Source organism: Acanthopagrus latus, chromosome 23 (genome assembly GCF_904848185.1).
Source record: "Acanthopagrus latus isolate v.2019 chromosome 23, fAcaLat1.1, whole genome shotgun sequence".
In the NCBI taxonomy this organism is placed as follows: Eukaryota; Metazoa; Chordata; class Actinopteri; order Spariformes; family Sparidae; genus Acanthopagrus; species Acanthopagrus latus.
Genome location: NC_051061.1, coordinates 6,649,221 through 6,670,747, shown reverse-complemented (window position 1 = coordinate 6,670,747; position 21,527 = coordinate 6,649,221). Strand labels below are relative to the sequence as shown.

At 40.6% G+C, this 21,527-nt stretch overlaps 1 protein-coding gene across 2 annotated transcripts; it reads left to right on the top strand.

The window, feature by feature from the left end:
- The first annotated feature begins 4,731 nt into the window (after positions 1-4,731).
- On the top strand, positions 4,732-21,522 carry gucy2c (guanylate cyclase 2C). 2 transcript variants are annotated; one of them, XM_037088138.1, is made up of 27 exons: positions 4,732-5,351; positions 7,255-7,367; positions 8,232-8,299; positions 8,379-8,597; positions 8,703-8,749; positions 10,879-10,981; positions 11,075-11,186; positions 11,283-11,421; positions 12,651-12,733; positions 12,813-12,930; positions 13,795-13,876; positions 14,173-14,266; positions 14,619-14,681; positions 14,766-14,837; positions 15,078-15,182; positions 15,810-15,896; positions 16,189-16,321; positions 16,417-16,554; positions 16,866-16,954; positions 17,112-17,203; positions 17,333-17,491; positions 17,953-18,145; positions 18,395-18,569; positions 18,807-18,905; positions 18,996-19,090; positions 19,211-19,287; positions 19,982-21,522. In XM_037088138.1, exons 1-27 carry the CDS (start codon positions 5,141-5,143, stop codon positions 20,175-20,177), a joined length of 3,162 nt encoding a protein of 1,053 aa, XP_036944033.1. In that variant the 5' UTR covers positions 4,732-5,140; the 3' UTR covers positions 20,178-21,522. The 2 variants fall into 2 exon arrangements, with proteins under 2 accessions (XP_036944033.1, XP_036944032.1); XM_037088137.1 differs by having other exon boundaries at positions 8,703-8,821.
- Positions 21,523-21,527: the final 5 nt, after the last annotated feature.

Genomic DNA, 21,527 nt, shown 5'->3' with positions numbered 1-21,527 from the left:
ACTAAAGAAAACATTAATTAATGGATTACTTCATTAAGTCCTTCAGTCACAACAGGAACATGTGTATCCTGCTCTCTCTTCAAACCAAAACAAACCCTATGGTTCAGAGCCCTTCAGCAACATGCACATTTTCACTGGATGTGCCAAATTAAGTTTCAGCGAAATCGTCCCTGCTACTTCCAATCTCTCCTGAGCCAGCACAACCACAAGAGGGCAGCGTGGGTGAGAAGTGGCGTTGTGCTCGCTCACATTATATATACATTGCTTGATTAATTTCAGCAGTTTCTAAAATGTAGTGGAGAGTAAGTAAAGTAAAGTTATTGATGACTCAGGTCAAATTTACACAATATTATCCTAATAATTTCTCATTTGGCTGTTTGACTTGGATGGATCTGACTGAAGGGACACTTTACTTAGCCTTGGTTGTTTGTCCCACGGTCACCTGGACTCTTGTATCAGTGCTGACAGGACCATCAAATTGAGTTCTTTGATAACATGTGATGAAACAGTTGGGAGGAATTCTTATTGGGCAGTTTTGCAACAGGTGCCAAGCTTAATACTGGCTCCATAAATCACTTGTATGTTTTATCTTTTCTGCATTTCACACCAATCATAAATCAACACTGCATGGACCTGAGGCACAAAATAATTGATTGTGTCAGAACCAAAAGCAGCATAACCCCCTTTGCTCTGCATACATATGTCATGCATCTTGGCCTGTGTAGGTGTATGTTTTGACTTTTTTTTTTTTTTTTTTACTTTACTTTTACTATTTTTTTCTTTTTCCTACCACTCTGATGAACCTTTTTATATGTTTGAGTTTCAAAGTTCCCTTCAGCGTGATGAAAGCCAAGCAATTTGATGTCATCAAGGTAAGTCACTTATTTATGTGCCTGATTTATTAGCAAGCTGCCAATTGACAGGGACACATTATATGAGGAAGGAGGCAACAGATGGCAATTATTGACTAATCATAAACACACTAATCATTAGCCTCTGAAATTATGAACATGGCTCTTTATCTGACTTTGACCTCAATCTCCATGTTCCCTTCAATCACAGCGGACCGGTTCTTTAAGCTTTTACCTTTATTTAACTGACAGAGGAGGCCTTTTTCTCCCATTCTGTTAATGTCAACAAAAATCATTTTATTTTCCACATTTCCCTGTCTGTAAATGTATACATCATCGCAGTACTTAATGAAACATTATCTACATTTTTCACCTTAAATTACAGCCTCTGAATCATGTTGATGGTACAGTGTGTTAAAATAGCGTGAATGTCGTCTCTGACTCAGCCACTCCATCCCCCTATCAGCTGTTCCTGCACTATGTAACTTCAGTGAGAAGATGTTTTCAACACATAACATTGTTATGATGTAATAATTTTGTCTGTAATTAGCTCCTTACATTACATTGCAGTGGTGCATTCAAAATCAAATTCAAAATGAATACAAAATTCCACGTCATATATATTCTTTTATCTTCTTTCCTCTTTAATTCAACCTGGAATGTGTTGCTTAGATTTGAACTTGCTGATCTTACGTTTCCAGCTACATTATTTTTGGGTTTGAACAAAAAAAATGTCTAAGTGTGTAACTGGGTTGAGGAATTGAGACGGAAGAAAAAAAAATCATCAGATAGAATATTCTCTGAGGTATGACTTGAGGTTATGCTTCTGAATTAGTTATTCTTATCTCAACCCTATTCTTGTGTGTGTGTGTGTGTGTGTGTGTGTGTGAGTGTGTGTGTGTATGTGTGGCCTACATGCTCACCTGCCTGTGGGGCACTCTGTAGGTCTAGTTAAGGGCCTCCATTAAAACAGCCTTCTTATCTACCTTCATGCGGGAGGGAAAGAGCCTAATTGGACCCATTTTCACAGACCAACAGTAACAGCCACTGTTAACAGCGTTCAGCTGCTATTACACAGCGGGGATGAGACAATAAAACAAAGAGACTTGTTCCTTTCAACACGGTAACATTTCCTCTTCCTGATAAAATGCCAGGGCGTGTTGAAACGGAAAGCCTCTTCATATGAAACTGTAATGGGACTAAATGGCTGTGTTCCCCAAGCCAACCGTGCTATTACAACGTCATTCCTGTGTGTTTGCTTAAAACGTTTATTACCCTGTACGGTGGTGGCCAGACAGGAAGCTGATGATGTGCTTTACTGGAAAGACAGTTTGGTTGGAAATATTGCGCATGGGGACAAACATTTGTGGTATTATTTGCTCTTTGAGGTAGAATCACACTGTGCATTATTCAAGTGGGTTTTGGCGCTTATTGTATGTTTATTGAAGTAAATGAAATAGCACGCTACATGAGTTTGTGATCCTCCGAATGTCATTCTTTTGTTCTTTCGGACGGATGATGAATATGTGACATTCCACAGAAAGCGTGCTCTGTTAAATTCACTTTACACTAATGTCAGTTAAAAGTGGTTTTCATAGAAGAGAAGCGAAGAGCATAAAACAGTGTGAGAAAGACAATTCAGTCATGGAGTGATAAAAGTCTGACACAAGCAAGATTTAGGACTGGCAATAGCACCACGGTGTGTTTATCTTATAAAGACGTGTGAGGAGGTAGATTCATAATAAAACAACAGATCAAAATTTTGAAAGAACAGCAAAGGAACGGCAAGCACATTTAATATTAAATCTGTTATGAATACGTTATATAAGTAGTTTTAAATAACAGATTGAGACAGACCACAGACTGATGAAAGAATGGGCTTTTGCTGCCATCCTGGAAATAGTCCCTTTTTAATCCATTGGGGTGTTTTTCAGAATAATGGGCAGTTGGTAGAAAAGACCGGCCACTTCCAAGGACGTAGCTCTCCGTTACGGAATATTCAGTCAACTACAGGTACATCTCAAAAAGTTAGAATATCATGAAAAGGTTCAATATTTTTTGTCACTCGTTTCAGAAATTGAAAACCATACATTATATAGATTCATTACACATAGAGTGAAATATTTCAAGCCTTTATTTCTTGCAATTTTGATGATTACGGCTTACAGATAATGAAAACCCAAAATTCAGTGTCTCAGTGTCTACATAAGATCAATAAAAAAAGGATATTTAGAACAGAAATGTCAGGCTTTTGAAAAGTATGTTCATTTCGATGCACTAAATACTTGTTTGGGCCTCCTTTTGCATGAATTAGTCCATTAATGCAGTGTGGCATGGAGGAGATCAGCCTGTGGCACTGCTCAGGTGTAATGGAAGGCCAGGTTGCTTTGATAGCGGCCTTCAGGTCATCTGCATTGTTGGTTCTTCCTCTTGACAATACCCCATAGATTCTCTGTGGGGTTCAGGTCAGGCATGTTTGCTGGCCAATCAAGCACAGTAACACCGTGGTCACTGAACCAGCTTTTGGTACCTTTGGCAGTGTGGGCAAATGAAATCGGCATCTCTATAAAGCTTGTCAGCAGAAGGAAGCATGAAGTGCTCTAAAATTTCCTGGCAGATGGTTGCGTTGATTGTGGACTTCAGAAAACACAGTGGAGCTCACAAAAATAAGCTGCAACAGTTTTTGGTTAACTGTCTGTCAGCTGATCGTGGAAAAGACACATTTTCTGAGGCATGACAGCTCCCACAAGTCACACCGAGGTGAATTTATTAGTGCTTCACATCCCTGTTCTCACACTAACCTGCTCACTACTAGACATCCATTTACTGTCACTAAATCATCAAAATAATGTGAGCTTGGAGATTTGGTGGAGTAATTTGTTTGATTAATGAATTAACAGTTAATGCTTAATGTTTCTCAGTAGACGAGACCGGGCAAACAAAACAATGGCTCTAGAACTCTACGCACCCAGATGAGGAGGGTGAGGCGAAGGCTATTGAATCGGCAACCTCACTGCCAGATGCCAGTAAATCCTTCATACTGGACCTTTAAAGCCACAAATGTCAGCCTCATGGTGGTAATAAAGGCAACATCAGGCTCAGTCCTCTGGAAACCATGAAGGGATTTGTGCTTTTCCATCGAGTAGATGCAGAGATTTCTGAGGATAAATGACAACCGAAAGTTGATGGCAATCCATTCAGTAGCTGTTGGGATATTTCAGTGTGAACTGAAGCGGTGGAGCGATTGACTGACTGTCAGAAATGTTTTGATGTGTTCAGCTGCACCCAAACAAGAGTAAAAAGCTGTGAGCAGTCAACACTTCTGATTTGCTTATGTGTTGCATCTCAAAATGAGGTTTACGAGCAGTTTGGACAAGACTTTTACTGGCTTAATCCACCCTGCTTTTATAGCAGACAATATTTATCAGCTCCACACAAGCCTTCACTTTTATGGCCTCCTGTGACCTTTGCCCCTAGCACTGTGCAAGCTTTCCCCCCACCTCTGCTTAAACAAGAACAATCAGATTGCGTTAAACAAAAAGCTTCCACCGTTGACACAAAGTGTACATTATTTTCTTTTCATTTGTTGCCAGTTCGTAATTCATGACTTCAATTAATATGTTCTTGTCAAGTGAGCAGAGTTACTGGAGTTTTAATCTCACACTTCAGGCTATTATGGACTGACTGGTCACCGCAGAAAAGGAGACTTGGGAATAATCTTTGATGTTATTCGGACGGGACCTGTAATGTAGAAGCTCCATGTTTGCAAACAGGATGAATTATGATCTCAGTTTCTAAGTGAGGAGTCCAGATGGAGTGTGGGAGTCTTTCCTGCCTTGCCCTCCCTCCTCTTAACTGGTGCACCGACTGTCACTTCACAGTTGTTCATTAACGTACGGAGGACAGGTAGACCAGCCCGTACCCAGGTGGAGGATTATTGATCGAAGGCTTTCACCAAGGGAACAACTGCTGCGAAGACTGTGTTGCTTGTTTTTTTTATTCAACTTCTTTCTTTTGTGTTTACTGAAAGAAGATCTCAGACAAACGTTTATTTTCACCTGTGTCCTGGATGCTTGACAGCGAATTAAGAGACGGTGTGACTTCTGCTTAGTCACTGAGGAGCCCTTTTTACTTTTGTCTTTGGACTCATGTCATCAGTGGAGAGGATCTGTTCGGGTGGACGAATGTAAAGACCTCCTGTAAACACATTGTTTTGATATGTAGTTGACAAGTGTGGAAGAGACAAGACAGGGAAAAAGAAAAGAAAAAGGAAAATCTCGAGGATCAATATGCGCAGCTCACACTGTTTGTTTTACCTGGGAATGTTGATTGTGGTGGTGGTCGCCAACAAGATGCTGGATGACTGCTTGTCATGGAAACGTAAGTACACCATGAATGTTGTGCTGCTGGAGGACAACACGTACGCGTGGAGTCGACCCTTCGTGGAGGAAGCCGTGAAGCGAGCCATCGAAGAGGACAGACTGGAAAACATTAAACATGGTATGGACCAGTAGTTTCTAAAAAAGGCAGACAGGCTTACAGATAATAATGATTCTTATGCTATCTACAGATTAATATATGATGCTTTACACCAGCCAATTAAAAAACAAATGTCTTTAGAATTGGAAAGAGCCCTGAAACCGGCTTAATGTGAAAGTAAATACTACAAAACAAAACTTCAGAATCAATCCTGGCTGTCGGACAGAGCCACTGTAAACTGTCTTTAAGTAACACGGCCGGATATCCGTAGAGGCGTTTTTAATAGCTATTAGTGGCATTAAAACAGAGAACCACAAAGTCAAGATGGCTGGTTATGAATGTAAGAACTAGTTTTCTCTGTTGGACAAGAAGAGACTGACCTCAGCACTGTTGTGTAAATGATAAAAGCACGTTGAGGATGATACATTTTCTAAATTCACTTTAAAATCAAGAATCAGCCAAAGATGTTTTACATTTGTTTATAGAAGATGATATATCTTCAGTTATTCAAGTACTTAACAGATGAAAAAAAATAACCTTTGTCATGGATTTAACAAATGATCAGGCTTTACATTCAATTTCACAGATCATTTTCTGTCACTTTATCCAATCCTCTAAAGACACGCAGCCAGTCGAATGGGTGTTTCCAGAACATTCTGAATATTGGGCATAGTAGTGCTAAAATAAAACCTGATTTTGGCACACATACCTTTTTGGTACAGGACTTTGAGAAATATAAACACATATTTCCTCCAAATCCTTTTCAGTAGCAACCCTCCCCAAAGTCTCACATATTGAATGCCAAATTACATCTAAATGCAAGAAGCCATAGAAGGCCTTGGCAATAGCACTAGAAACTACAGTTTTCGAGGCCAAGACAGAATTTTAAAGCTCAGCTATCTAGAATATTATAAAACTGGAAACTTTTTAATCTAAATTAGGATTTATTTTCAGTAAAACAACATCAGCCATGACAACAGGCTTAGGATTTTGGAATTACTGTAAAGATGCACGCTCCAGCCTTGTGACAGCTTCTTCAGGATATTCATGATTATCTGAATCATGAAAATTCACCACAGTCAACTTATCCATAGTGTTTTTTATCTCAATCTGTAATTAAACCTGTCATTATCCCATTCCCTAAGTGCTTTCTCTTGTATAAGGTGAATTAAGCCTCCACCATGTTCCTCAATTCCTCTGCAGTCTCCAAGTCTTACTGATACACTTTAATCTAACACGTAGAAAACATCCTGATGTAACAAACGTTCAAAACTAACAGATGTCCTGAACACTTATGTGAGATTCTTGGATATATTGGTTGCTGGCATGCTGATAAAATATAAAAAGGAGAGTTTTTGGAACAACTGAAAAGCATGTATTATAATAGATTCACATGAGTCTATCTCCTGATCACACAGGGATAAAACTGATATCAAACTTCTTATCTCTTCGCTAGTGTGACAGCAAACATGTTTTTTTTCCAATGTATTCCTTTTAAATTTTTGGCTTGGCCAACAATATACTATACATTTAATCAACTTCATACCCCTCAGAAATATCTTGCATGGGCTTGAGGAGTCCTGACCTACAGTTGGGAGCCACCAGCAAAAAACTGTCTCGAATGCTATAAAGCAAAGTGTTGCTTTTCAACCAAACATACAGGTGGCTTCATGCTTTGACAGTGTATTATTGAGTAAGAAATACTCCTGCTGTGAGGCTTTTCATCCTATTACACAATGAAACTCTTTGTGACAGAAACGTTTTTTCGCTGCTCCCGTTAATGTAATTTTTGAATTTCTCTGTGGGAGCAATCAAAGGGTGCATTCACACCAGTAAATCAGTCTTATCTAATCTCCTCAGCCCAAAGTGATTAATGAGTTAATTTTTGATATTAATAACTCTTATCTGCTTTCCATGACCCAAGATTTAAACTTCACTTTGACGGCCAACTACAATGGATTCAACACCACCCTGTACAACCGGCAGGGCTGTGGGAGCAGCACCTGTGAAGGAGTGGCAATATTCAAGAAGCTGCATGTGAGTACGGTCAAAAGATGACAATAGCTGAGATGTCTATATAGTTTTTAAAGTGTTTATTTTAGTGAACACTCAAAGTCAAACTATTCAAGTCAAACTGTTAAATAGACACTGAGAGGCCTAAAGATGCTGAAAATCTGCACGAGAGCTAGATTAGATTAAAACCTGAGTCTTCTTTCCTGTGTTCACTTCTTATCTCCAATACTAAATAGTGATAAAATCCAACAAGTTCCCTTTTTGCAGTTTGATAGTTTATCATCCCTGAATTACCTGACAGCTGAACATTTACGTGTCTACTGCTCAGTGACTGGATGGTTAATGTAAAAATATTTACATTAACAATATCATCATTATCAAAATTAGCAAAACTATTTCCATGAGTATTTTTAAGGCTGATGCGAAGGAAAATGTTACTTAAAACTTCAACGCTTAAAGTGAACTTGTGCTGTCAGCACAGCACAGTCAGTGATCACCATTTGGCATCAACAGTATCGCCATTGCACATGTTGCCACTGTAGCATCCTAAATAGACCACAATTCAGTGCAGCCAAAGGATGCTGTGCTTCTAGAAGGTGAGAAAAACTTATTTGTTACTCCTGATTTCTCTGCCACAGCTGAAAATAACAGGCTCAAGTTCACCAGGGACTGAGGAAATGCAGGAGTGAAAGGGGAGAAGGATAACTGCAGCACCTTAGCATGAAATAACTACATAAAGGCATGTGAATCACAGTGCCTTTATACAGTATTAGTGCCTACTATACAGAATTATTATTTTTTTCCCTTCAGCTTTAAGTAGCTGAATCTTGGCTGTGGGGGAGCTGCTGTTTCAAACAGAATAACTACATGCACTGTATCTTTCTGCAGAATGATGGTGAAATTGGATGCGTCATGCTGGGGCCTTCCTGCACTTATGCCACCTACCAGTTAGTGGAGTGAGTATGACTCTGTGTCCCTTGAATTATATGCAACTTAACAACTGACTGAATTTGATTCCCTGTTGTCTGCCGTCAGTGCAAACAGTGGCCTGACCCTGAGCATTCCCGTCATCTCTGCCGGGAGCTTTGGCCTCTCGTGCGACTATCAACCCAAAGTGACTCGAATTTTGCCTCCAGCACGCAAGATCTCAGACTTGCTGTTTCACTTTATTCGTGAAACCTTGTCATTTAAGACAGCCTGGGAGAGGACGTATGTCTACAAGAAGCCACACAACGTATCTGAGGACTGCTTTTGGTGAGACAGCACAGCCTGCGTTTCGCCCAGGAGACTTCTCTAGGTTCCTTTGCTGCTCCAGCATGTGCCGCTTCTTGTGTTATCATTTTCTTGTTTCTGCCACAGGTACATCAATGGACTGGAAGCGGCATCGGCCAACTTTGCCAAAAATGGTAAGAGAGAGATGCTGCGTGCGGAAAATGATATGATCTCTGCCGTCATCGACGAGAAAAGACACAGCAACAGTGGGTATTTTGTTTGAGTAACATCTCAGTTAACTCAGTTTTTTGTTTTTTTTCTTACTCGGCTGCTATTCTCCACCAGGACTATGATGAGAAATATTAGCTAATATCCACACTAGAGATGAGTAAGCTATGTAATCAGAACTGTCACAACATTTCAAATCTGCTGTTTGTAAGCAGCATGACTGTGATGGCAATGATGGTGTGTTGCTGTGGTCATCGGTCAACTAATCTGGTACAGACTCAAATACCTCAGCAATCACTTTTGGACGGCTTACCATAAATGTCCCGCTCATGTTGTGTTAGTAACATACTCTCCGCACTCAAGTTACACACATGCAGCAATGTCACTGCAGTAAATATCGTGGCTCATTGAAGCAGCACACCTTAAGATACAGATAAAAACAGAGGAAACTCTCTGGAGGAAAGAGTCTGCTGTCTGCTGCTAGGGAATCCTCCCTGGTAATCACTATTACACACACACACACACACACACACACACACACACACACACACACACACACACACACAGGAATGCATGTCTGTGCTTCTCCTCTTCAGTTAGATATTGTGCATTTTCTCATATTCTGTTACAACTGCATTTTGAATGGAACAGAGGACTGGGAGATGGTGGAGGCAGAGGATTGTTGAGTACCACGGTTTTAATATCAATAAAATAAAGCACATCTGACTTTTAAAGGCAATCGAAGATGAGAATAATTCAATTCAAGCCCAAAACACAGCCATTTTGAAAAGGGGGGTGAATACAGCCTCTATGGAAAATGGCTGCCCTATTCACTCCCTACCCATTTTCCTCTGAAATCATGCTCTTGGTGGGAAACTCATTTGTCACTCTGCTGCCCTCCAGGTTGCAAGTTGTGTAATCTGACAACTGATTATTATCTAACTGCCTTCTGGTTAATCAGCAACTGAGAACAGAATGGATAATGAAAATTTAGAGGGACATCGGGCCATTTGCCCCGGTACTTTATAAAATCTCATTAGGCTCCAATAGACAACAGCTTATTTTAGCATTCAACCACTTCCTAACTAACACGTTACATGATACGATAAGAAAGATGGATATTCATTCCAATAAATCAGCACCTTCCATGGCCACATTGATTTAAATGTGGATGAGTAACACACTGGATGTAAATGGTAAATGGACCCTTCATTTCTGTAATGCTTTTCTAGTCTACTGACTGCTCAAAGCACTTTTACATTATTTGTCACATTCACCCATTCACACACGCATTCATACAGTGATGGCTGCCATACCTCCCTAGCTACAGCCGCCCCAGTGTAATATAATTAGACAGTAATGCTAATTAGGAAGTGGTTGAATGCTAACATTATTTAGCAAAAGGATCATCATATAATACATTGTTTTTGCTTGAAAAATCACTCAGCTTCAATATGTTTATATTGTGTGACCTGGGACACAGCAGCTTAATGTTATTGGAGCATTATAGGCTTCCCATCCTGAGAGTGACGCCAGAGGAGTCAGCCGCTGTGTGAGTGTGCTGGACAACACCACTAACTTCTGACCATGAAGTGCTTGTGATTATTTGAATATGATTATATTTTGGTAGAGCAAGTTGCACCTGCCTGCCTCTTGTAGTGAAACATGCATGAAACCACATCAAAAGGAGTTAGTTGCTGTTAGTTGCTTTTTAATGCACAGTGCTGAAAGTCACTCTGTTCCTGTATGACCAGCCATAAAGTTTGATTTGGCCCACCAGATGTTTCTAGCAGAGGACAATTAAATTATGATTCTGAAAAGTTGTCGCATGGATTAATGTTTAAAGTGTTTTCATTTTTGTTAGGTAAAAATGCTCTTTGAATATGTAGAATATGTAATAATTGTCCTTTCATGATCTGAGCACGGCGATCACAGTGACATTTTGTACAAACCTTTGGTATGTTTAGTCCTGATGAAGCTAGTAACACTGAAATAATTAACCAGTGTCTGAATAAAGAGAATAATTGTTTTAAATGTACAGTTCAACTGAAACATTTCCCTTCCTGTGATAGTGAAACTGATGTATTTATTTCAGTTTTCATCATGTGTGGGAGCCCTGAGGACATTATTTCACTGAAGAGTAAGGTGAAGGGTAAGATTCCTGAGGAAATCGTGTTCATTCTCATCGATGTGTACAAGTAAGCCTGTTTATGAGTTTACCATTTTACATGTACACTGTGACCAAGACACTTTTCAGTGTGAGGCGAGTGACACCCTTTGCCTTTCCCCAGCCCGGACTATTACATCAACACAACATCCACTGAGGGGATGGAGAACGTGCTGGTGATCACCCTGCCGCCGAGGAATTACACCTCTGGGTCCAACTCAACATACAATAACACGGTGAGCAGCAACCTTAGGACCCCAATAAGTGCAGGGGACCAGCTCTTATATAAAGATTTGACCTTTTTTTTTTCTAACTTTCTGTCCAATTTTCAGATAAATGACTATGTGGCTGGGTATCATGATGGGGCTCTGCTTTTTGGCAAAGTGCTCAGAGAGAGGATGCTCGCTCGCCAGCGTGGATCTGCTGATGTGCCTTTGAGCTACAACCCCTTTGGAAACGCCTCTTTCTATGGTGCGTATGATCAGTGACAACTCAGGTTAACAGCCCAATGAGAGGCAAAATTACTGTACACACCAAAACAACCTCAGCAAATGCTAATCATGGGCACATACCACAAGGTGTCATAGGTCAGTAGGGTGGAGGCTTCATGTGTTAGGGTGTATATGGCAGGTTGTTTAACATTTAAGAATCAGACTTTATATGTAAAGCTATAACTGTAATAATTACTCCTGCCACCAGAGTTCACTTCGTAACCACAAACAATATTGGTTGTAATGAGCCGCTCTCATGTTCAAACTAAATGGTTATATTGGTGGTTTCCATTTCAGCTGGTCCAAAATTCATTTATCAACAAATACTGGTCGACAGTTGCATGTCGGTCCACAACTCACCTCCTTTCATTGGCTTCCAGTAAATACAAATTCAATTTCAAAGTTTTATTATTCACATATAAGGCTCTGCAAATGTTACAGGTTGGAGCAAAGGCATCAGAGCACAAGACAGACAAACACTGCGCATCATAACTGTCGTGGCCTCATGTTTGTGTAGTTGACCGGTCATGATCATTTTGATATTTATGATCACTGAATTATCTTGTCCTGTGTTGGTTTGAGGTGGTTTTGCATGCTCTGGCACAACAGATATAAATTGTAAATTCTGTAGATAACCATGGGTCATATTCAATTGTTTTGCTCTCTTCCAAGGCAACGTTGTTAGCCCCAGTGCGGTTCAATATAATATGAAAGTCAACTTACAGAGAGCGTCACAACACAGTGATGATTATTTGCCTATAGTTTATGGTTTGTTTTATTGTTGCCTGGTAACACAGTTATGTAACATTGTTAAATTTGTATAATGCTTGTAGTCAACTGATCTGATTCAAGGCAAACACTGGCTCTAGAGAGGGCCTGCAGCGATTCTTTTTTGCGTTTTTAGCCGCCGCCATAGGAAATACAACCCTATTGAATTGAAACATTTCTCTGTGTTGCAACCTTACATTTGTTTACATTAAATTTCTCTATTTCTCTCCTGTCACAGTGCTCTCCTTTTGTTCTGGTTAGGGTTAAGGCACAAAAACTGCTTGGTTAGGGTCAGAAAAACAACAAAAAAAATCAAATGCAATTACATTGTTATTCTATTTAAAGGAAATTGAAAATGTTCTCTTTGTGTGTGTGTGTGTGTGTGTGTGTGTGTGTGTGCGTGCGTGTGTGTGTGTGCGTGTGTGTGTTTGCTTCAAACAGGTATGGGAGGACACTATGTGCTTGATGAGTATGGTGATCGAGATGTTAACTTCTCAGTCATATATACATCAAAAGACAACAAGGTGAGAATACTGTCCATTCAGCAGTTAGCTTGTTCAACGGGAGCATTTCTTTTCACACTTTGCCTCTGTCTCCATCCAGTACGAAATCCTGGCAGTTTTTGACACATCAATAAATAAAACCACATACGAAAGTGAAAACCCATCCCTGACCTGGACAGGTGGCAAACTGCCCTCTGATGTGCCAAAGAAGTCACAAGGTAAAACACACATGCACGCTAACAGTGTAAAGGCAATGTGGACAGCGATGTCTGCACTGCTTCACTGTAGCCCGGAGGCTCTTAACACCATACAGCACAGTTTCTCTCTGGTCCGTGAGTCTAGTTCTAGGTCGCACAGCCTCACAGAATACTTTTTGTTTTTTGTGTGTGCTCGAGATTTCAAGGAACCACAAGGTTAAAGTGAAACTCTCTCCAAAATGCAACCTAGGCTTTTTTACGAATGTTTATGAGTCAAACCTTTGTGTAAAAGCATAATTATGATGAAAGAGGCACTTTTAAGATAGACTGTATTTTCGTTTCCAGCTCAAGCTCATTTTCTATGGGAGTGCATGGGGCACCAGGGTCATGAACACGAGAATTGAGAACATTGTTTGTGTACACAGAGTTTACTAAAAAGAAAGTTTTTGAACAACTCGCGTTAGCAGTAGCTTCTTCCTCTAGCCGTCATCATAGCAGCCCAGACGTACTCGGGGATCGACATGTCTGGGTAGAGTGTATGTGGTCATGGTCAGAGTGCAAAGTTTCATGTTGTGTCAAGCATTCTTAGTGTTTTAGAAATAGCGATTTTGATGCTAACGTAAAAACGTAAAATCTTAGAAGTGCCTCTTTCGTCGTAATTATGCTTTTACACGAAGGTTTGACTCGGGTACATTCACAGATAAAGCCCAGGTTGCTTTTTGGGAAGAGTTTAACTTTAAGAAGCTTTCTCATACAGAGAACACAAAACTTTATTAGAGTCTGACAATATTTAGAAACATAATTTGATTTCATTGTCTTTATTCCAAGTAAGGCTATAACTGCCTGTCTCTCTCTGTCTCTGTTTGTGTGTGTGTGTGCTTCAAGTTTTGAACTTGCAGGATGTGATCATGATCGTTCTGAGCTTCAGTGTTATCGTGGTGACAGCCATTGCTCTCATCTTCTACAGGTAAACAGCAGATACATTTGACAGGTGAATCACATGGGCTTTGTGTAAAGCAGATGTTTAGATGAAGCAACAGTTGGTGAACAGTGGATGACTAGAATAGAACTGGACAGGTATTATAAGTGATGAAATGGCAGCCTTAATTGAAACTGAGGATAAATACAATAGGAATAGGCTCTTGTGTGTTTACATTTGGTCGACGTGCCATAAAAAGCTGTAATGAAATTGGATTTCCTCTGAAAGCTATCCATTGTGTCATTATGTCTGCATTTACTGTATGTGTCTTTCAATAATGTAAGGCAGAACAGGAGAGAGCGTCTTCTGCAGAAGAAGTGGTCTCATATCGACCCACATCTGATTGGCCCTCTGGATGAGAAGGAGGTTTCTCTGAAGGTAAACAGACTCATCATTCGCCTGTTCCCTGATCAGGGGTCAGCAACCTCTTCTTTGATGATGTGCCGGCAGCAGAATTTTGCACTGTTATTGGAAATGCCGATAAGACATAACCTCATGTTAACATCCTGCTAAACTATTTTATAAACGTACCCCTGCGATAACTTTAAAATCTATACTATTCACAGGGGGGCTGACAAAGAAGCAGCTATGTGAGAAAATACAAACTAAGCTGAACATGATGTTAACATGAGTGTGTGTGTGTGTGTGTGTGTGTGTGTGTGTGTGTGTGTGTGTGTGTGTGTGTGTGTGTGTGTGTGTGTGTGCGTGCGTGTGTGTGTGCATGAAACAGATTGATGACGATAAGAGGAAGGACAGCACGTACTTCAGACACCGAGGCCGCTATGACAAGAAGGTATTTCAGCTTATGAAATATATTATCGATCACCAATCCTCTCCTGGTGTTTGATTGTGTCTTATTTCTCATCGCATTCCTCAGCCTGTGATATTGAAAGAGCTGAAGCAAGCAGATGGAGACTTCTCAGAGGACCAGAGGATTGAGCTCAACACCGTAAGACACACCTGTGTTACGCAGTATAGCAAGTGGGCTTTTTTAATTTAGTGTGGGTAAATCTGAATCATCCTTTTTGTCCCTCTCTTGATGGGCTTTTCTTTAAGCAGTTGGTCATTTTTGATGTCATAGCAGGACAAGTGTGTTGACTAACCCTCTTTTAACCGTTTTCTGTCCCACCTCCCCGTCACTCTCTACTCATCCTTTCACATCTTCCTCCACCACATCTATATGTTTCAGCTGCTGAGAATCGATTATTACAACCTGACCAAGTTCTACGGTACGGTGAAGTTTGAGTATGCTGTCTTTGGAGTGTTTGAGCTCTGTCAGAGGGGCTCCCTAAGGGTAAGAGTCCACATGTCTTTCTTTCTTTCTTTCTTTCTTTCTTTCTTTCTTTCTTTCTTTCTTTCTTTCTTTCTTTCTTTCTTTCTTTCTTCACCAGACCTATGTAATATGGTATTTATTAGTGTTTGTATTTTGATGCAGATCTGCTCCTATGAAATAAATACATAAAAACATAAATAAATTAGATCATGTTGTTTATGACAAAGCTCGGTGGCCTCATTTCTCCACTGCCCTCAATGACGTGACGGTTCATTCGATAAGTCACGGACACACAGCTTAAAGAGCATTAATAGTGTGTGCGTGAATGCACGTAATCACACAAACATGCACAAGTTGACACAGAGCCGTCTCTAGATGGACTACATAAGCTAACAACACCATCAGTAACAAAAAAAAGAATGGCAATTTTTATTTAGTTATTATAGTTATACTTAATGCCTGTCACCAAATTGAGTTCTGAATTATCTGGGTCAACTAAGCCATAAAACTAAAACGATTTATTATGGCAGAGTGTAGAGGACGAATTGAGTCTCACAGCTGAGGAAATCTAGTGTTTTAGTGTTTCTCAGTCACATTGACTGAGTACAGTATGTAAATTATGAACTTCTTTATCTCTTTTTCTTCCAGCACATTCTGAGCGACAAGATTTCCTACCCAGACGAAACCTTCATGGACACGGAGTTCAAGATATCAGTCATGTATGACATTGCAAAGGTATTATTTGTATTTGTGTGTATGTCATTTTTTAAAATACCTTGTTTGTTCATTTAGCTGTTTTTTGAGGACAAAATAGGAAAATATGAATACCACATCATTTACCGTCACTGAAGGATTTATTATAATTCAGCAGTATGTACGTGGCCGGATTCACTGTATTTCATATCTCAGAGGTATTTGACTCATTCACAATGCACTGAAGGATGATACAATACAATGCAACTCGTTCCAACTGTTTTGGATTAACACAATTCGGCTCACTACAGTTCTCCTGCTTTATCTTCTACAGGGCATGTCGTACCTTCACTCCAGTAACATTCAGGTCCACGGTCGCCTCAAGTCCACTAACTGCGTGGTCGACAACCGCATGGTGGTCAAGATCACCGACTTTGGCTGTCACACAATCCTCAATCCAGGCAGAGGTAAGACTGAGCCTTTTTTATTATTACCACAGTTGGTTAAAGATCTGAACACTGAAAATACAAGCGACTTAGCCTCTCTTCTCCTCTGCTCTCAGACTTGTGGACGGCCCCGGAGCATCTTCGTAAAGACGGGGTGTCACAGAAAGGCGATGTCTACAGCTATGCCATCATCGCCCACGAAATCATTCATAGGAAGACCCCGTTCTATACGCAGTTCTGCTCGAATCCTACAGGTAGAACAGGATAATTTGGCACACCATCAAAAATGCAATAAATAACAGAACAGACAAAATGTACTCTGACTTATTTGAACTAGTGTGAGGAAATCAACACTTTGATTAAAAGACTGGATGGTTTGGTGTTCATCTATGTGGCGATTATGACAGAATCATTCAGCGTAGACATTTTAGGCATTACTTTGGTTGTCTGAGTTCACAATTTGACAGTTCATGGTAAATTGGGATGTTGATGTGGAACGCTCGGTGATCATCCTCAGTGTAAGTTCTGCTCACTTTGGCAATCTCACTGTCATCCATCCCCTCAGAGAAGCTCTACAGGGTGCAGTTCCCCATGGGGATGGGCTACTTCAGACCTGATCTCAACTTTGATGGTGCATCAGAGGGGGAGGTCGAGGTGAGACAGCCACCAAACACTGTGGAGGACATTTACCAAAAGAGTCTCGGCGTTAAGGTGTACGAATTTAATCTGATTTGATTAATCTAAATTGAATAAGGAAAGTCACACACTTCTTCTCTCTTTTTCCTTTCTATGACTGCATGTATGTATACAGCTGTACATGCTGATAAAAAACTGCTGGGATGAAGACCCAGAACGGAGGCCAGATTTTAAGAGAATAGAGTTATCTCTGGGGAAAATTTTCAGGTAAGTGAAAACCACACATTCATTTAGGTTCTGTGAGATTATTCCTGCCCCACTCTTCTCTGATGTGATGATTAATCGATAATAGGATATCAATAGTTTTAGTGACGCAATATATTTGTTTTGAAACAGTAACCTGCACAATCAAGCCACTGAGACATACATGGACAACCTGATCCGTCGCCTGCAGATGTACTCCAGGACGCTGGAGCACCTGGTGGAGGAGAGAACCTCTTTGTACAAAGCCGAGAGGGACAGAGCTGATCGCCTCAACTTTATGCTACTTCCTGGGTAGGCTCACACTTTACCCTGAAAAGGGTCGCTTGTACTGACAAAGCCATTCAGAATTACCACTGGACGTAGCAGCCCTCCAGAGCCCTACAGAGCACTTCAGACTATATTTTGTGTTTTGTTTAAGTTTCATTGGCCACTGACCCTGCTTTCATCGGCATAATTAGCCAGTTAACATAGTGAAGCATTAAGGAGTGAAATAGATTATAGCCTAAGAGTGAAAGTGGAATGTGAATTTGAATCAATGTGGGATGTATCGTGAGCTCCTGTTGCTGATTAAAAACACATTTTCAATTGTCTGGTTAATGGCTGGCAATAGGAAATCATGATACAGTACGTCCTACATAAAATCATCATAGATTTAGTAAAGCATTGCTAAATTATGTTACTTTACCCAAATAACTTACAAAAGGCCCCCAAAAGGACTTAAAAAGGTATTTGTACCTCTATGTCTCCTTCAGCCCAGTGGTGCGTTCACTGAAGGAGACAGGCAAAGTGAAACCAGAGCTGTTCGAGGAGGTCACCATCTATTTCAGCGACATCGTGGGATTCACCACCCTCTGCCACTACAGCACTCCCATGGAGGTGGTCGACATGCTCAACGACATCTACAAAAACTTCGACAGCATCCTCGACCATCACGATGTCTACAAGGTGCCTCATTGCTGACTTTAGGCTCCATTATAATCTGTTGTTGAATCAGTGGTCAGTCACAGTGGTGGCAGCACTGTGGGTCTCGGGTGGGATGTTACTGCTGTTTTACAAGTTGACATAGAACTTAGGTTTGGACTCGGCAGAAAACTTTTATTTAAAACTCAGAATCAGTTGAAGTTAGAGTTTGATGTCACGTGTGGCTAATTCATGTTTTCGTGTTTACTGATGTATCCACCCGTTGTCTCTCAGGTTGAGACGATAGGAGATGCCTACATGGTTGCGTCAGGTTTGCCCAAACGCAACGGCGACAGGCATGCGGTGGACATCGCCCTCATGGCTCTGGACATGCTGGCTTTTGTAGGGTCGTTTGAGTTGCTCCACCTTCCTGGCATCCCTCTGTGGATCCGTATTGGTGTGCATTCAGGTAAGAAAAACTCTTAATGGCTTTAACCTTTGAACTCCTCACCTCACGATACTAAATATAGTCAGTATATGGTCTAAAGCTGGTTTGGTTTGATTATAGATGATTATAAATAGGACAAGTAAAAGAAAGAAGCAGCCACCAAGAGACACTTGGGAGAAAACATTTCTTGAGTGTTTATCAGTTATCTGAATGGACATGAGAGCTCAGGCATTAACGCTTGTGTGTATTTGTGTGCAGGACCGTGTGCAGCAGGAGTGGTGGGGAACAAGATGCCTCGCTACTGTCTTTTTGGAGACACGGTCAACACCGCTTCACGCATGGAGTCCACAGGCCTGCGTAAGAGTCAACGAACACCTCGCACATGCGCTCGTCGAGTTAAAAACAGAGGCTTCGTCTCTCATGATGCTTGTTCTTGTCGCTTTCCAGCCCTGAGAATTCACATCAGCCAGTCCACTATCAACATCCTGCAGAGGACAGACTGCCAGGTCGAGTATGAACAAAGAGGGGAGACGTATCTGAAGGTTAGCTTTGTTTGCTTTCGATTTTTATGTGCTCAGCACTCATATATAAGACCATAGACAGTAGGTGACTACTTTTAATTCCTGTGTGTGTGTCTGAGTCCATGTGTACCTGACCCACAGGGTAAAGGCAAAGAGATGACATACTGGTTAACAGGAATAACGGGGGCCAAATACAACCTGCCGACACCACCAACAGCGTGAGTACAACAGTCTTGTATAAATGTACTCCTTATGATAAGGACACACATCTACTAATGCTGAAAGATTCACTGTTCTGGCCCCCAAATCCAAACATTTCCTTCCAGCCCCAGTATTGATGTAAACGAGATCACTGTGTTGGTGTTGTGTCCTTCCAACATCATCGTTAATGTTGCTCCAGGACCATCTTTGCAACTGACCAATTACATTTTTGCGATGTCATAGCTTTGATGCTTGCAGAAATGAACTGATGTGAAAGTGTCTATATTAACCTAAACCGTGACGTTTTCCTAAACCTAACAGTAGTTTTGTTTCTTAAACGTGATTAACCCATGACGAAAAAAGATGTAAATAATAAGTCAACAATTTAACAATAAGCTCCATATGGGCCACAAACCTGGTCTCCTGGATGAAGTCCTGTTTGTGACCCATCCATCCACCACAATTTGGGGATTGATGTTGATTATGATTTTGTGGGTACAACACTGACACAGTGATATCAGATGAAACATTGAGGTAAAGTGTGTTAAGCTACAAAACAATAGCGAGCTTGGCATACATTTTGAGATTTGATGGGAACACAATCAGAGAGATGTCTTGAAAAACAGAAAACACAATTCATTGTGATAGAATGCACAAAATATTCAATCTATGAAAAAATGTGTACAAACAACCCTGGTGTCACCGCCTCAGGGAGAACTTCCAGCGGCTCCAGCAGGACCTGGCAGAGATGATCGTGTCCAGTCTGGAGAAGCGTGAAGACAGGAGCCTCAAAAAGACGCTGTCCACTAAAGTCCATGAGAGGGAGACAAACGGCAGCCTGCAGGGGGACAGCTCTCCAGAGTACTTCCATCTGGCCGTCACTGACAGCCCCAGTACCCTCCTGTGATTATAGAGGAACCATCCGTACAGTATAAGTAGAAGTTGTGTCATAGCCTGCAACACCTGCCTGGGTCAGCACAGCTAAAGGTTTTGTGGACAGCTTTGTGTTCATTCAGGCGGTGGAGTCACAGTGGAGCGGCTGTGGGACAAGCGGGCGTGTTCCATGTTAAAAAGGATCTCTGTTTTCTTTTTACCCTTTGACACTTTTCCCCCTCAACGCCTCTCCCTGTGCCTCATGAAATCACTCATGTTTGTTGAGTTTTGTTGAGGCACATTTACTTTTCACTGTAGCTGTGTTGCACACTACATCACTATCTGCCCTGTTATTCATGGAAGTGAGAGAGGAACAGAAACAAATAATAAATCTAAAGAGAAACAAACTCAAAGGTAATGCCTTTTTTTACTCTAAATAACTGGTCATCATTTTTTAATGTAGCTGTACTAGCTGCCGGCTGCTTTGTTACGACCACTAGGGGGTGCAAAAGTAAGATATTTTCACATTCCACAAATTATCCATAAATTAAACCTTGACCTGTTTTAGGTGGATCTTTCCTCTTAAAAAGATACAAACAAAAGTGCTGTGGGTTTAAAAGACACATGTCTTTTGGAATTTGCAGTGGTGAAAGAGTTTTTCAGATACTGTACTTCAGTAAAAGTATCAAAATGACACTGAAAATACTCCACTTCAAGTTTAAAAGTAAAGAATATTCTCATTCAATCTTGAAGATATGTTGTTTCCACAGGAGAGGAGGGAGATGAGGAACTGTAATCTGAAAAGTAACTTAAACTGTGAGACAAATGTAGTAGGTTAAAAAGTACAATATTTCCCTCTGAGATGTTGTAGAAGAGTTGCACAAATTCGTTCTCAAGTATAGTATTTAGTAAATGTACTTAGTTACATTCCACCACTGGTAAATTGTAACATACATCTCTACCTTTGCCTAATCCTGTGCTGTGGACAAAGGTAAGTCACACATCACAGCTACAGTACATGTAGTCCACCTAACAGCTCCATTGAATAAACAGACGGGCAGTTCTCTCCAAAGAATGAGATGATATTGAATGTACTTTTCTTGACTTTACTTCAAACAGTTCTCTGTTTATGTTTAGATGTTGCCTGCAGGAAGCGTATTGATTGAGAGGCTTTGACACAATTATTTACCATGTAAATAGCCTTTTTTTCTGCTGCACGGGCAGTGAAATGCATATCCAAACAGTTCTTGTCATTATAGAGAAGTAGATCTGAGAATAGTTCTCTTTCACAGTACAACTCTGCTACCTTGTTTCCAGAACATCAGAAATATTTCTGTGGTGATTTCGGTTTTGTGTTTTATTAAATGATGTTTGAAATATGACA

Bases quoted from the DNA above. Each gene is read 5' to 3' on its own strand.
- gucy2c (XM_037088137.1), top strand. From the start codon at position 5,141: ATGCGCAGCTCACACTGTTTGTTTTACCTGGGAATGTTGATTGTGGTG. The intron at 12,734-12,812 runs GTGAGAATACTG...GTCTCCATCCAG, and splicing joins ATACATCAAAAGACAACAAG to TACGAAATCCTGGCAGTTTT. The intron at 16,322-16,416 runs GTAAGACTGAGC...CTCTGCTCTCAG, and splicing joins AATCCTCAATCCAGGCAGAG to ACTTGTGGACGGCCCCGGAG.